Below are 16,667 nucleotides of genomic sequence, written 5' to 3'. Positions count from 1 at the left end.
AAATTTAACTCTGCTTGGATCATTTAAAAAACTGCACTGTATTAGGTTCACTGAGCTTATCCCAATATTTGACCATCTTTAATTTAGACTGTTGTTGTTGTTTTTTGCTGCATCCCTGCAGGATGATAGAACAAGTTCAGATGTATCCCCCCAAGGAAGTTTTCTTCCGAGTGGCTGCTGAGATGTTCTCAGATGGTGCTTTTAACTGGGGCCGAGTGGTGGCATTGTTTTATTTTGCATGCAAGTTGGTCCTAAAAGTAAGTATGTCATTTCTACTCTTCCCCTTTTTCAGGCACCCTTCCCAGTTGCTATTCATTTTTTACTTCCTTTTTCGTGGGTTTCTCCTCATCTTGGCTGTTTTTAACCACTAACTTTTTTCTTTGTTATGTCATTTTTCAACAGGTAGTGTGCAGTAAATTACCAGAGCTCCTAAGGACTGTCATCAGCTGGACTATGGAATATATCCAGGAACACGTCCTGTCCTGGATCCAAGCCCAGGGAGGATGGGTGAGTTTACTTATTAGATTTTTTTAAATCCAAGCTTTATTACTTTATAAGTAACTCAAGACGGGAAATATATATAGTACTCCTTCATCCTCCTGTTTTCCCCACAACCTTTTTGAGATGGGTTGGGCTGAGAGAAAGTGATTATATAAATTCACCCAGTCACCTTTCACGCCTAAAACAGGAATAGAACTAATTTAATTTAATTTATTGTATTTCTATGCTGCCCAGCTCCCAAGGGATTCTGGGCGGCTTATAATATAGAATATAGAAAATACATTTTAAAACATCATAAAAGATTTTAAAACAGTTTAAAAATCATATGCATACATATCATTCGGGCCAGACCTTGCAAATTGCGAGATCAACGGCCCTAAGCCTGCTGGAAAAGCCAGGTTTTCAATGCTTTCCAGAAGGCCAATAGAGTGGGGGGTAGTCTGGATCTCAGGCAGTCTGATGTGGGGTGGAGATATACAACTGGGCATCATCAGCATACCTCACCCCAAAACGTAGGATGACCTCCCCCAATGTTTCATGTAGATATTAAATAGGAGGGGAAAGAGGACCGAGCCCTGAGGCGTCCCGCAAACAAGGGATCTAGAGGTCAACCTTTGTTCTCCTGCCAACACCAACTTTGAATGACCAGAGAGATAGGAGGAAAGCCACTGCAGCACGGTGCCTCCCAACTCAGTTCCCTTAGTCGTCCCAGAAGGATACCATGGTCAACAATATCAAAACCGTTGAGAAGCACCAAGTAGCATCAGGTAGCACCAAGATAGAGGAATGACCCCTGGTTTACCAAGGAGTTCTGGTAGATGAAGCACCAGAAGAGATGTCTAGAGCAGTGTTTTTCAACCAGTGTGCCGTGGCACACTAGTGTGCCGCGAGACATGGTCAGGTGTGCCGCGAAGCTCAGAGAGAAAGAAAGCAAGAGAGAGAGAGAAAGAAAGCAAGAGAGAAAGAGCGAGAGAGCGAGAAAAAGAACTAAAGAGAAAGAAAGCAAGAGAGAGAGAAAGAAAAAGAGAAAGAAAAAGAGAGGGAGAAAAAGAGAGAGAAAGAAAGCAAGAGAGAGAGAGAAAGAGAAAGAGAGGGAGGGAAGGAGAGAGAGAAAGACATAGAGGGACATAGGGAGGGAGAAAGAGAGCAAAAAAGAGAGGAAGGAAGAGAAAGAGGAAGGAAGGGAGAGAAAGAGGGAGGGAGAAAGAAATAGAGCAAAGGGGAGGAAGAGAGAGAATTTTTTTCTTCAAACTTTTTTTAGCCACCCCCCCCCCTCCCACTCAATGTGCCCCAGGGTTTCGTAAATGTAAAAAATGTGCCGCGGCTCAAAAAAGGTTGAAAATCACTGGTCTAGAGTGATGCTGGAGGACCAGTAACCCCTGACAGTTTGACTGAACACTTGTAAGAGCCTTTATTAGGACTTATTTAGTGGCAATACAGGCAGCAAAATGTTCACCGCTGATTTGCATCCGCTGATTTGCATCCAGCTGCCCTGGTTCTTAATGTAGGGGGAATGGAGGAGCCCTTGCAGGGTAGAGCAGAGGAGTTTGCGCAGTTTCTATCAGATAAAGTTGCTCAGATTCGGATGGATCTGGATTCTGATTGGGCAATTCCGATAGAGGATAGAGGCTGGCTTCAAGCTTTAGTTAATGCATCCTTCACGCAACCATTAAGGAGATGGTAATGATACCGGATAGATAGAGGAATGACCCCTATCTTGCCACAGATCATCCATCAGTGTGACCAAAACAGTTTCCGTGCGATAGCCAGGTCTGAAACCAGATTGACAAGGGGTCAGATAATCCATTTCATCCAGTGACTGTAGGAGTTGAAGTGCAACCATTTTCTCTACAACCTTTCCCACAAAGGGAAGATTGGAGACTGGACAAAAGTTCTTTAATTCAATTGGACCCAAGGAAGGCTTCTTGAGGAGGTGTCTCATTACCGTCTCCTTAACGATTGCGTGAAGGATGCATTAACTAAAGCTTGAAGCCAGCCTCATATTACCTCCCTGCTGGCCAAAAGCAACAGATCCAACAAAAAAGCACAGATCCAACAAAAAAGTGGAGGCATTCATCACTCCCACAGTCTTTTCTACTTCCTAGGAGTCACAAATTCAAATTCATCCCATGTAATAGGACTAAGACCTGCCTCTGTCGTCTTGGTCGGAATTGCCCAATCAGAGTCCAGGTCCATACGAATCTGAGCAACTTTATCTGATAGAAACTGCGTAAACTCTTCTGCTCTACCCTACAAGGGCTCCTCCATTCCCCCTACATTAAGAAGAGAGCGGGTCACACTAACTAGGGCAGCTGGGTGCAAATCAGCAGATGCAATAAGTGCAGAAAAACGTGAACATTTTGCTGCCCGTATTGCCACTAAATAAGTCCTAATAAAGGCTCTTACAAGTGTTCAGCCAGACTGTCAGGGGTTACTGGTCCTCCAGCATCACTCTAGACATCTCTTCTGGTGCTTCATCTACCAGAGCTCCTTGGTAAACCAGGGAGATTTCATGGATCCATCACCATGGAGAGATCGTAAAGGCACAATCCGGTCTACTGCTCCTGATGCTGCCCTATTCTGGGCAGCCATCAGGGACCCAGCCGGATTGTGGACTAGGAAGTCCAGTATCACCTCAAGCTCCATCTGGAAGCCTTCAGGGTCCATTAGGCGTCTGGATCGGAACCACTTAATCAGCTCCACCTCCCTGCGGTGGCGGAATAGCATCCTATAACAAGCAGGAAGAGGGAGATTATGATCCCGCTATATAGAGCGCTGTTGAGACCACATTTGGAATCCTGTGTTCAGTTCTGGAGACCTCACCTACAAAAAGATATTGACAAAATTGAACGGGTCCAAAGACGGGCTGCAAGAATGGTGGAAGGTCTTAAGCATAAAACGTATCAGGAAAGACTTAATGAACTCAATCTGTATAGTCTGGAGGACAGAAGGAAAAGGGGGGACATGATCGAAACATTTAAATATGTTAAAGGGTTAAATAAGGTCCAGGAGGGAAGTGTTTTTAATAGGAAAGTGAACACAAGAACAAGGGGACACAATCTGAAGTTAGTTGGGGGAAAGATCAAAAGCAACATGAGAAAATATTATTTTACTGAAAGAGTAGTAGATCCTTGGAACAAACTTCCAGCAGACGTGGTTGATAAATCCACAGTAACTGAATTTAAACATGCCTGGGATAAACATAGATCCATCCTAAGATAAAATACAAAAAATAGTATAAGGGCAGACTAGATGGATCATGAGGTATTTTCTGCCTTCAGTCTTCTATGTTTCTAAGTCTAAGCTCAGCAGGAAATGATCTGACCATATCAAGGAAAAAGAATCTTACCCCTTAATTTCAGATCATCTCTCCACTGCCCCGAGAGGAACACCAGGTCAAGTGTGTGCCCCCCCCTGCGTGAATCAGACCCTGAACTACTTGGGTCAAGTCCATGGTTGTCATGTAAGCCATGAACTCCTGAGCCACATCCAAAGGATCACCTAGTAATGGCAAATTGAAGCTCCCCAGCACCATAAGCCTTGGGAACTCCACCACCAACCTGGCTACCGCCTCTATCAGTGCAGGCAGAGCTGTTGTAAGGCAGCTGGGAGGCAGGTAGGTTAACAACAAGCCCAACTGAACCCCAACTTTCATGCCTAAAGTGGGACTAGAACTCGAAAGATTCCTGGTTTCTAGGCCAGTACCTTAACCACTATACCAAGCTGGTTCTCATATACAATATAAATATCATTTAAAGTCATTTAGAGTTTACAGGGACTTTACATTGAATTCCTTCAGATTAGAAAATGTTTTTTAAAAAATGGAAGATTTCAATTTTTTAATACCAAACTCCAGGGCCCATGTACTTTTGTGCAGTATAGTTAATTCTGAGCACAATCATATATCGAGATGAGTGTGCTTGGCCCACTAAGTTAAAATTTACATAACTGTAGGTTTTAGTAATCCGGGATTTTGAGTGTGTACAGTACACTAAGCCATATAACTATGGCTTTAAAAATTATTGAATTCCTACAGACTAAGCCAAAGCCAGACAAATCACATGGTGGTTTAGATTGATCTCAGTAGTTCACTCGATAATTACTAGTCAAATAATTAAATTCCTTTTTATATTTAACCAAAAAAAGAGGGAAAATGTGAAGTGTGTTCTTAAAACCTCTCTCTTTTTACTACTTCAGGAATGATCAGAAGTGATCCCTGATTTTTCAAAGATATATATACACAGAGGAAATGTGGAGTTTTAGTAGGTAATAGTTCAGTAATACAAGCCGGATACATTAAGTGTATAAAATATTATTTACTTTGGCAAATATCTTAGTCAAGAACAGTCCTAGTCATACACAGTTAAATCAGTCAATGCATATACAATACTATAAGTCTTACTTGTTCAGCTTACAAATACTTAAACCGGTATTTAACCCACAGTTTCTACTACAGCAGTCACAGAGAACATAATAGAAATAGCAGAGAGAGAGAGAATCACGCTTCTGGTTCACTCTTGTGGTCATCCATAACACTAGCTCTTAAAGCAGTAGTGTTTCAATACATTTTAGCATACATTGTTGGTTTGTTTTATATACAGTGGTACCTCGACATACGAGTCTAATTCGTTCCAGACCCGAGCTCGTATGTCGATCAACTCGCATCTCGAACGAATGCCTTTAGACTTTGTTTTTCGCGCCGAGATAACCGGAAGCAAGGAGATTCTTGCGCCACCTAGTGGAAGCTCGGCTCGTATCCCGAATTTGAGCTCGGGTGTCGAACAGAAATTTTGCTCGCGTCTCGGCTCGTAACTTGGAATACTCGCATGTGGAGCAGCTCGTATCTAGAGGTACTACTGTATTGCCAAACCAAACCAGTCATGTACATAGTACTAACATTCCTTTATGCGTTTTCTCCCAGTTGAACAATTCCTTGAGAAACATTTCTTGAGTTTACGCCATCCCAAAATGTTCAGCTGTCATGGATTTTTGTTTAAAAACTTTCTTCCCCCCTTCATAAATCTTATAGTAGCTGGGAAACAAATGGAGCCCATGTGGTTCAGGTGCTGGGTTGATTCTGACAGGGGTCAGGGGGAGTAGACAGATCAAAGCTACTTTTTTTGCTGGACGTTTCAGAGGTGCTCTCTCTCTCTCAGCCCAATCTCCTTCACGAAATCGCTGCAAAGATAGAAACTCGGGAATGTGGGCTTTCACGGGGCAACTGTAAACATGACAATGTTACCTTGATGCTTGTACAGGTAATCCTCCATTTATGAATGTAATGGCGCCTGACCCTAAAGAGGCCAGCCCAATTTTTGGCCGTTTTGTTTTTTGTGCCGTCATTAAGTGAATGCCACAGTCATTTAATGAACCAATAGTTTCCTATGGGGCCTTTTTTTGCCCAAAAGTGGAAGTAAAAGAGAATTACTTTACTTCCGCTTTTGCAGTCACTGCAAATGTACGTGACTGCAAAAACATACTTGCAGTCACATACCGGTGTGTTGGGGGGGGGGGGGGTCTGACTGGTGTGGTCCAGGGCGGGTGCGCTGATAGTGACCCGCCAATGATGCAATTTTGGCGGGTCGGCTCTGGTGCTGCCTCTGCCAGTCTACGCATGCCGCCATATATATTTTTTGTAATTTTCGCTGGGTTTTTTTAAAAACTCTCTGAGCATGCGAAGGTGGAAGTAAAATCACCACCCTGAATCGCTTCGAGAAGGGCGGCATACAAATCTAATAAATAAATAAATGCACGGAAGTGGATTTGCGCAAGGGGACAGGCGCGAAGCGTCACGATGCGCACCAGTGGGAAAAGGTAAAAGGAAGCCACATTTATTTTATTTATTTATTTATTTTTATTTATTTATTTATTTATTTTTATGCCGCCCTTCTCCTTAGACTCAGGGCGGCTTACAACATGTTAGCAATAACACTTTTTTAACAGAGCTAGGCTATTGCCCCCATAATCCTGGTCCTCATTTTACCCACCTCAGAAGGATGGAAGGCTGAGTCAATCTTGAGCCAGTGATGAGATTTGAACCGCTGACCTTCAGATCTACAAGTCAGCTTCAGTGGCCTGCAGTACAGCACTCTACCTGCTGCGCCACCCTGGCTCATCACCTTTGCTGTAAGAACACTTCAAGTGGCCATCAGAGAGAGCCTAGGGCAAGGGTAGGCAAAGTTGGCTCTTCTATGGTTTGTGGACTTCAACTCCCAGAATTCCACAGGTAATCATGCTAGCTCAGGAATTCTGGAAGTTGAAGTCTTCTTGTCATAGAAGAGCCAACTTTGCCTAGCCCTGGCCTAGGGCCTGAAATGGAGTCGCATGTGACTGTCAGAGCTTCAAAACGAGATTGTTAGTACATTTTGGAGGGCTGGTCATTAGCCGCAGGTCATAAGACGAGGATTACCTGTACTGCTGTGAGGTGTCTTCGTTTCATCACTAGATGTCTTTGAGTTCTCCCTGCCTTTGTTGTTTATCCCCTTCCAGGAAGGCCTCCTCTCCTTTTTCGGCACCCCCACTTGGCAAACCATTGCTGTCTTTGCTGCGGGGGTCTTGACTGCCTCACTCACCTTCTGGAAGATGTCTTAATCCTCAGCCCCCTCCCCAAGGAGGAGGACCTTTTCATTAAAAGAACAAGTGGAGGAGGGGCAGGTTCCCCGCCTACCATTCCCTAACCAAGAAAGAAAACGTTTTAGGATTCCTTTTCAGACCTGTGATTTTTAAAACAAATGCTGTTGCTCATATTTGGTGCCTTTTTTTCAAAAAAGATGCACACTTTTTTGTTCCGACGAGTGTGTGCTTCTCGCTTGCTTTTTCCAATCAATCGGCCTCTTGGGCTTAGAGGTCCGAAGACGTTAAGATTCTATAGTTTTGAAACAATGACGGGGAACAAGGTTGAAGGATGCCATTGATTTGTTCTCTCTGCCAGTAGCTTCCGAATAACTGCTGAACGTTTATACTGATTTTTTGGAAGATTAATCCCAGATTTCTTCTGCCCGGCAATCATAGCAGTGCATTTGCCCAGCATCCTCAGATTAGATGTTTTCTAAGGGATCCGTGCAAACAAGTTTTGATACTTTTATGTTTTCCTTTCCTCAAACAGAAACTGAATTTTGGCAATATCCTGAGAGAAAACCAAGTTCTCTCCTTACTAAACTTTGAATAAATTACACTTCTGCTGGTAAATCTTTTTTTTTTTACAACAACAGATCACTGATCTGGTCACAATCAAAGTAGAGGAAACATTTACGACTGTTTTGCAACTATTGATGTGTACAGGACTTTTGGGGCTGGCTTTTTTTTTACACAGGAACTGTACTGCTGGAAAATGAGAATTTGGAAGCCATTCTTCGTCCTGCCAAATCTGTGTTTTTTCTGTAGAAATGCTCTGAGGGGTCTAATCTAAATGGGTCTGTTCCCAATCCAAACAAGCAGAAGGTGAGAAAAACGATTTATAGAAGCAACCTGTCCCCAGGTGGAACAAGGACAGCATTGCAAGATTGAGAGGAAGTGACTGGAAGATTCCCTTCCCTTACTGATTCATTCTGTCCTCATAAAAAATAACTTCATTTGCCTTGGAGATCTGAGTCAAGAAATGGAGAAGAGAGAATGCGAAAGGGCTTCTGATCTATTTATTCTACAAGAATTTTTTTATATCATTGCTTGCTTCTTCTCCATTTCTATATTTTATCTCAGCCTTCCCCAATCTTGTGACCTCCAGAGGTTTCTCAAATAATGGGCTGGTTGGGAATTGTGGAAGTTGCATTATTAATCCATTTGGAGAGGGCCCAAGTTGAGGGAACCTGTTGAATCGAATCACCCTTGGGGATTCTTTAGTCTTTAGACTCAGCCAAATAAAAAAAGGAATCTCCAGGAAATCCAGCAAGTCATATTTTCTTCTACCATGTCCTAGTAATTTGTATCTCATAATAGCTGTGATAACGGTTGAGACGTTTGGCTGCATGTGACTATTGTGGGGTTATTTGCTTTTTTTGGCTACATTGACTTCTTTGTTTTCATGTGTGCAATGATAAACATTGTGACTGCAGATCAGTGTGTAAAAGATGGAGCCATCTGCATATTTGCCCCCAAAGAATGCCCACATATTGACACCCCCATCTTGGATTATGAATTTTACATTGATATTTATTGGTGTGCAAGGAATATGTATTGTTCTCAGATCAGAAATAGGAACGTGTGCTCCTCCAGATCGATGGTTAAATGCCTAGGGAGATTCTTAAACATCCACGTCATATTTTGCCCAAATATGGGACAACTATGAGACTCCAGAATAATGTTTCTCAACTTAAAGACATGTGGACTTCAATGTCCAGAATTCTGGGAATTCCACATATCTTCAAGTTGCCATAGTTGAAAAACACTGCTCAAGATGCCGCTGAATTAAAACTGCCTCAGCCACTATGGGTGTTGCTGGGAAATTGTACTTCAGTAGCCTCTTACGAGCAGGCCACATATTCCCACCCCTGCATAGAACTTTTCCCGAAAGTATTTACACTCACTTTTCTTTTATCTTCCAGTCGATGCAACGGATAATCAGTGTGTCTTTACACTTCCGTACAGCGCTTGCCTTCCAAATGAACCTTTTCAACCTATACTGAACTAAGGGGTGGGCCAAATAATATATTGTTGAACTATTTGACCAAGAGTTTGGGTACTGAAATGATTGTGTATCAAACAAAGTGAGAGGGGGCAAATAATAATAATAATCAGCAATCCCAGTTCTATTGTTTTTTTCGGTGACTTTTGGTCATCATTCTCTCCTGTTGCTGTCACAACATCTTTGTTTTAGCTTTTAGGAATGAAAGATGGCATAGGTAGCTCTGGTATCCTACATTGGGTTAGACCAGGGATGGAGAATTATGGCACTTTTATGACTTGTGGACTTCAACTCCCAGAATTCCCGAGCCAGCCGTTCTGAGAGTTGAAGTCCACAAGTCATAAAGAGAGCCATAATTCCCAACTTCTGCATTGGACTATTTGTGTCTTTCACACAGCTTAGTCCTAGCCCTGTTTGTATGATGCCTTGAGAAAGAAATATCTGCTAGTGCAGTGTTTCCCAACCTTGGCAACTTGAAGGTATCTGGACTTCAACTCCCAGAATTCCCCAGCCAGCATTCACTGGCTGGGGAATTCTGGGAGTTGAAGTCCAGATATCTTCAAGTTGCCAAAGTTGGGAAACACTGTGCTAGTGAGGGAGCAAGTGCACCAATTTGCACCCTCTTTATATAAAAAAAGAGCTCACTATATTCTTCACTCACCATAAGGTTGCTTTAACCTTCAAATTGTGGCCTTCCAGGTGAAAGAAAGCCAAGGTTGAGAATCCAGATGGTTCCATCCTACATAGATCTTGAGTTTCAAAAAATAAAGTAGCACATGGGGTTTAAACTACACACACACCCCAACGCTGCCACTTTTTTTACAAAGTTTCACTTGTGAACAAAGCCAATATAAGCTATCATTTGATAGTAATAAGGACTGCCAATTCTGTCAGACATTGATAGGTGGCGACCATCAAATAGGAGGTCAGGGAATTCTTTCAGATCACTCTTAGTTGCAAAGAAATGGTTGTGTGGCAAATGGTAGAGGACTTTTAAGGAGGTGATTATCCGGTTCTAGAAACCTGGTTTTTCTCCCATCCTCTCTGCCAGTTCTAAGTGGGGTATCCCTTGTCAGACTTACTGACACAGTTGTACATTCTTCTGTCTGTTGTTGCGCCCAGTTGGCATCAAGCTAGGCTAACACCTGAGATCTATTTAGTTATCCTTTGTAGATTTAGCCAGCAAGTGGCCCTTCTATTTATCCAAGCACATTGGTTCAGCTGGATGCTACAAGTTGCAGCTGGAGAAATGAAATGAGAGATAAGGTTATGGGGCAATGAATGCAGTTGAGGCAGGAGTGGGTCAATATGAATTAATTGTACTTGAATAATTATATTGGGGAGGGATTGTGTTACCTCAGGGGGCTGGGTTAGGGAGGGAATGAATTGCCATTAAGGGTTGGGCTTAGACTGGGAAAATTCCATTTTTTCTCTTAAAGAGTCAGAAGCAAACCAATACATTAAAAAAACAAAAAACAACCATGGTTTTGTGAACGCTGAGGCTTCTGTTGTAATTCTTTAAAGTATTTTGGGGTGCTGTGGATTTTCATAATATAATAATTTTGGAATTGTGAAGTAAAAGAGTCCAGAAGTGTGAATTTACTGGACCTAAGGGTGGGTTGGATCGGGTTTATCTAGATCTTTGGCTTACTTTTTGTAGTGCTTTGATATTTCAAGCTGTGAGTGTGTGTGTTTTTTTTTCCTTTCAAAATCTCTGGCTCTTTGAGGAGGTGTGGCTTATAGATAGCATGGCTGTGTTTTATGGCATTAGTTTTGGATTAGCAGGCAACGATGCTGTGGGATTTTTGGCCAGTTGGCTATTCATTCTCAATTGAGATTCAGTTATGCCTAAATCTGGGCTGTGTCACCCTAGATTTCTACCTTCATACAGATGTTTTGTTTTGGTCCAGATGCTTATTTTGCATCGTGCTCCCCTTCTCCAAATGTATGGGGGAGGCCACTCTCATTGCACCAGCATATTCAATTATTCTTTCGCCACCCATTGGTACAAAGTACACGCATCTTGCACAAGGGCAAATAGCCAGTGTGAAGCAAGTAGCTGCAACAAATAATCCTGGTTGGATTGCCTCTGGGTGTCCACCTTTCTTAGCCAATAGTCGTCATGGATGGGCAAGAGGGACTGATAACAGAGTGCCCTCCTACTCCACATCCCCTCAACTCAGCACAGGGCCCCTGTGCTATATCAGTAGACTGTTGAAAAGAAGAGTAAGCCTTGGCCAAAAGTCCCTGTTCCAAAGCTCCAAGGGTAGCCAGAGATAGTGTTGATGGTTATTCAACCACCTTGAGTTTTTCATCCTTGCCATCAGGTTCACTTCATCTATCTGTTCAGAAGGCAATGAAGGAAGGAAACAATATTTGAAACCGTCAGCCATGTGGGCAATTTAGGCAGCACCCTATTCTCTTAGCTGTCCTCAGTCTGGTATCTTTGCCTGCTTAACCATACATCCTAACAAGCTGTCATGTCTTTGATCAGGAATTAAATTCTTGAATTATGTATATTTCTGGAGTGTGTGACATACTGTATACCACAAGAGGCCTGCAGGCCTGAGAGCTGTACCTCTTAAGGTTGGGATCCAGTCACATCTGATTGTAAAGCCAACGTTAACCATGCACCCAAGTTTAACTGTTCTACTGTTCCAAATTTATTCATGTCTGTATTTTCTATGCAATTGACCCTTCCCTTACTTAGGCAATAGTTTCTACACTTTTTTTTAACAAAAACATTTTTTTGAAAACTACCTTACCATTTTATAATTTTTTTTAAAAAAAACATTGTTTGATTCATCTTTAATCTGTCAATTTGAAATTACAATGGATTTTTTTGTTAGTGTGGAAATTAAAAATGAAAAAAAAAATCTTAACATGCACGTTACAGAGTTTTCTTTATAGAAATGATGGCGTAAGAAACCACAGCTGATTACAAGGGCATCACTTCAATAGAGTTCAGAAAAATAGTTTTGTGTCTTCAGCGAGGTAGATATTGTTCAGCACATCATGTACTTCCATTTTTTTAGGACTGAAAATTTGGTTACACTGTACACCTCTAGGTCTATCGTTGCAAAGCTAGTTGAAAGAAATTCTCAGTCAGTCTCATCCATACCTTCATTATGATCACAAAGAGAGGATATACAGTACGTCCAATATTGGTGTATTTAATAAAGTATTGCTGACTGGGGGATTCTGAGAATGGAAATATACAAATGCCACTTTATAACACCTTGGTAAGACCACACTTGGAATAATGCCTACGGAGTCTACGGAGAGAGGCGGCATACAAATTGAATGAATGAATGAATGAATGAATGAATGAATGAATGCAGTTCCGGTTGCCACAATGTAAAAAAGATGTTGAGACTCTAGGAGGAGTGCAGAGAGAGGCAACACGAGGCCAAAGCATATGAATAACGGTTGCTAGAATTAGGTATGTCTAGTTTAATGAAAAAAGGACTAACGGTGACATGATAGCAGTGTTCCAATATCTCCGGGGTTTCCACAAAGAAGAGGGAGTCAACCTAAAACTAAGGAATTTCCTGGCAGAATAATCAGTGGAACAACTTGCCTCCAGAAGTTATGAATGCTCCAACACTGGGAGTTATTAAGAAAAGATTGTATAACAATTTGTCTGAAATGGTATAGGGCAGTGATGGCGAACCTATGGCATGGGTGCCATAGGTGGCACACAGAACCATATCTGCTGGCACGCTCAGCTCCAACATGCATGTGTGTGCTGGCCAGCTGATTTTTGGCTCACACAGAGGCTCTGGGAGGGCGTTTTTGGCTTCCAGAGAGCCTCCAGGGGGGATGAGGGAAGGCGTTTTTGCCCTTCCCAAGCATTGAATTATGGGTGTGAGCACTCGCACATGTGTGATAGTGCTCGTCCACGCTCTTTCGGCATTGAGGAAAAAAAGGTTCGCCATCACTGGTATAGGGTTTCCTGCCTAAGCAGGGGTTGGACTAGTCCAGGGGTAGGCAAAGTTGGCTCTTCTATGGCTTATGGACTTCAACTCCCAGAATTCCTGAGCCAATCATGCTAGCTCAGGAATTCTGGGAGTTGAAGTCCACATGTTATGGAAGAGCCAACTTTGCCTACCTTTGGACTAGATCTTCAAGACTTATTTATTTTATTTTTATCAATTGGACTTATATGCTACCCTTCTCTGAAGACTCTGGGTGGCTCATAACATCCCTTCCAACTGCTATTCTGTTCTTTTCTATGTTATACTCCATCTTAAAGGTGACTGAGGTTGAGAAACACTGCCCAAACTCATAAGACACGATTAGCTAATTACAGTTTCTGGACTTTAAACTATACTGGTATCTTCAACATACGACCATAACTCAGACCAGAATTGCCACTGCTAAGCAAGGAGGCTGTTCAGTGAGTTGCATCAAATTTTAGAACCTTTTTGCCACAGTTGAATCACTACTGTTAAGTGGAACCACATCATAAAATCCATAATGATCCATCCATCTTCAAATCCCTTCACTGGTGACATGGTATTGTTAAAATCACACTTTCATAAAAGCTCTGTAGCAGCTGGGTCTCAAACGCTATCAGGGAGGGTGTAGTCCAGAACTTTGGTGATGAACTATTCCAGGGGCCTCCAAACTTTGCAGTTTTAAAACTTGCAGACTTTAATTTCCAGAATTCAGTGGAAATGATGTGCCGGTGCCTGGAGGTTGTTAGGATCTGGATGGGTGTCAACAGACTCAAACTCTACCCGCATAAGATGGAGTGGCTGTGGGTTCTGCCTCCTAGGGACAATTCCATCTATCCGTCCATAGCCTGGGGGGGATTATTGACCCCCTCAGAGAGGGTCCACAACTTGGGCGTCCTCCTCGATCCACAGCTTACATTAGAGAACCATCTTTCAGCTGTGGCGAGGGGGGCGTTTGCCCAGGTTCGCCTGGTGCACCAGTTGTGGCCCTATGTGGACCGGGACTGACTGCTCACAGTCACTCATGCCCTCATCACCTCGAGGCTTGACTACTGTAATGCTCTCTAGTACATGGGGCTACCTTTGAAAAGTGTTCGGAAACTTCAGATCGTGCAGAATGCAGCTGGGAGAGCAATCATGGGCTTCCCTAAGTATGCCCATGTTACACCAACATTCCGCAGTCTGCATTGGTTGCCGATCAGTTTCCGGTCACAATTCAAAGTGTTGGTTATGACCTATAAAGTCCTTCATGGTATCGGACCAAAATATCTGCGGAACCGCCTTCTGCCGCACAAATCCCAGTGACCGGTTAGGTCCCACAGAGTTGGCCTTCTCCGGGTCCCCTCAACTAAACAATGCCATTTGGCAGGACCCAGGGGAAGAGCCTTCTCTGTGGTGGCCCCGACCCTCTGGAAGCAGCTCCCCCCAGAGATCAGAACTGCTCCCACCCTCCTTGCCTTTCGTAAACTTCTGAAAACCCACCTCTGTCGTCAGGCATGGGGTAACTGAGACATCTCCCCCGGGCCTATACAGTTTATACATGGTATGTTTGTGTGTATGTTTGCTTTTAATAACGGGGTTTGTAATGTTTTTTAAATTATTAGATTTGTTTTTACATTGTATTTATTATTGCTGTGAGCCACCCCCGAGTCTACGGAGAGGGGAGGCATACAAATCTAATAAATAAATAAATAAATTCCTTAGCCTGTCATGCTGTCTGAAGAATCATGGGAGTTTAAAGTCCTCGTGTCTTAAAATTACCATGTTTGGAAACACCTGAACTATTCCACAGGAGTGGGACATAACAGGAAAACATTGTCTTTTGTCCCGCAATCTCATTGAGGGAAATCTTGTCAACATCCTTACTTGGGAGAAGTGAATTAAATAGGTCAGTTCTCCCAGAGCAGACCTGGGATTACATGGGTGCTGAGTCATGATGGCCTGTATGGATTGATTCCAGCGCTCTGAATTTTGGTAAGAAACCTATTTGGTAAGAAAGCCGCTCTGAGTCTTCGGAGAGGGGCGACATACAAATCTACAAGTCGTTTGGCGGGCCCCAGGGGAAGAGCCTTCTCTGTGGCGGCCCCGGCCCTCTGGAATCAACTCCCCCCGGAGATTAGAAGAGCCCCCACCCTCCTTGTCTTTCGCAAGTTACTCAAGACCCACCTATATCGCCAGACATGGGGGAACTAAGACATCTTCCCCAGGCTTTCTTATATTTTATGTTTGGTATTGTATGGTTTTTAACAGTTGGTTTTTTTTATATAATTGTTATTATTAGATTTGTTCCATTGTTATACTGTTTTTATTACTGTTGTGAGCCGCCCCAAGTCTTCGGAGAGGGGTGGCATACAAATCTAATAAATTGAATTGAATTGAATAATAAATTATTATTATAATTATTATTATTGTTAGCACTCCACAGTGAGTGTGAATGACTCATCTGTCGGCAAGTGGGCTGGTGTTTTACATCAACAGAGGTTCCAAAGTATTTTTTCCAAGTTGAAATTGGAATGGAATAGCATTTTTATGGTTAGTCGCATAGTCATATCCAACCCACAAGACCCCATGGACAACATTCCTCTGGACTTACCATCCCCTGGAGTCTATTTAAGCTTGCGGCGACTGCTTAAATTAAACTAAATGCTTAAATCCCGCTGTATAGAGCGCTGGTGAGACCACATTTGGAATACTGTGTTCAGTTCTGGAGACCTCACCTACAAAAAGTTATTGATAAAATTAAACAGGTCCAAAGACGGGCTACAAAAATGGTGGAAGGTCCTAAGCATAAAACTGATCAGGAAAGACGTAATGAACTCAATCTGTATAGTCTGGAGGACAGAAGGGAAAGGGGGGACATGATCGAAACATTTAAATATGTCAAAGGGTTAAATAAGATTCAGGAGGGAAGTGTTTTTAATAGGAAAGTGAACACAAGAACAAGGGCACAATCTGAGGTCAGTTGGAGGAAAGATTAGAAGCAACATGAGAAAATATTATTTTATTGAAAGAGTAGTAGATGCTTGAAACAAACTTCCAGCAGACGTGGTTGGTTAATCCACAGTAACTGAATTTAAACATGCCTGGGATAAACATGTATCCACCCTAAGATAAAATACAGGAAATAGTATAAGGGCAGACTAGATGGACCATGAGGTCTTTTTCTTCTGTCAATCATCTATGTTTCTATGCTTCAGTGATTCCATCCAGCCACTTCATTTTCTGTCCCCTTCTTTTGCCCTCAGTCTGTTCCAGAATTAGGCTCTTCTCCAGTGTGTCCTTCCTTTTCATTAGGTGGATAGGATAGACTAGAATAATAAATGTATTGTCGTTCTGAATGTACATTAACTGCCATACATAAAAAATTCATTGCATACAGCTCTCAAAAGGTGATCACCTCCAATATATATATACTACATGAACATGACAAAATAAATAAATACAAAATTATGTATACACCCACATATATGTTCCACACAGAAACAAAGTAGTTCAGATGTATACATGTACCTGGTGAGAAAAGTTTGCAATATGGATGGTATGGGGAACAAAGCTGTATTGTATTGGCAGTTCTGTGTTAGCAAATA

The 16,667-nt window shown here is 42.4% G+C and overlaps 1 protein-coding gene across 3 annotated transcripts in view; it reads left to right on the top strand.

Moving 5' to 3' along the window:
* BAX (BCL2 associated X, apoptosis regulator) overlaps positions 1 to 12,003 on the top strand; it is a 30,261-nt gene extending 18,258 nt beyond the window's left edge. For 2 of the 3 annotated variants that reach the window (XM_070729326.1, XM_070729328.1), the window contains exons 4-6: positions 122 to 257; positions 403 to 507; positions 6,991 to 12,003. In XM_070729326.1, coding sequence (XP_070585427.1) covers positions 122 to 257; positions 403 to 507; positions 6,991 to 7,092 — 343 coding nt within the window. In that variant the 3' untranslated portion in view covers positions 7,093 to 12,003. The remainder of the gene's footprint in view (positions 1 to 121; positions 258 to 402; positions 508 to 6,990) is intronic. The other variant, XM_070729327.1, reaches the window with a different exon arrangement.
* The last annotated feature ends 4,664 nt before the right edge of the window (positions 12,004 to 16,667 follow it).

The sequence above is a fragment of the Erythrolamprus reginae genome, chromosome Z (assembly GCF_031021105.1).
Source record: "Erythrolamprus reginae isolate rEryReg1 chromosome Z, rEryReg1.hap1, whole genome shotgun sequence".
Taxonomy (NCBI): Eukaryota; Metazoa; Chordata; class Lepidosauria; order Squamata; family Dipsadidae; genus Erythrolamprus; species Erythrolamprus reginae.
Note: the sequence above shows the minus strand (reverse complement) of the source record. Positions and strands in the feature narration are given on the sequence as shown.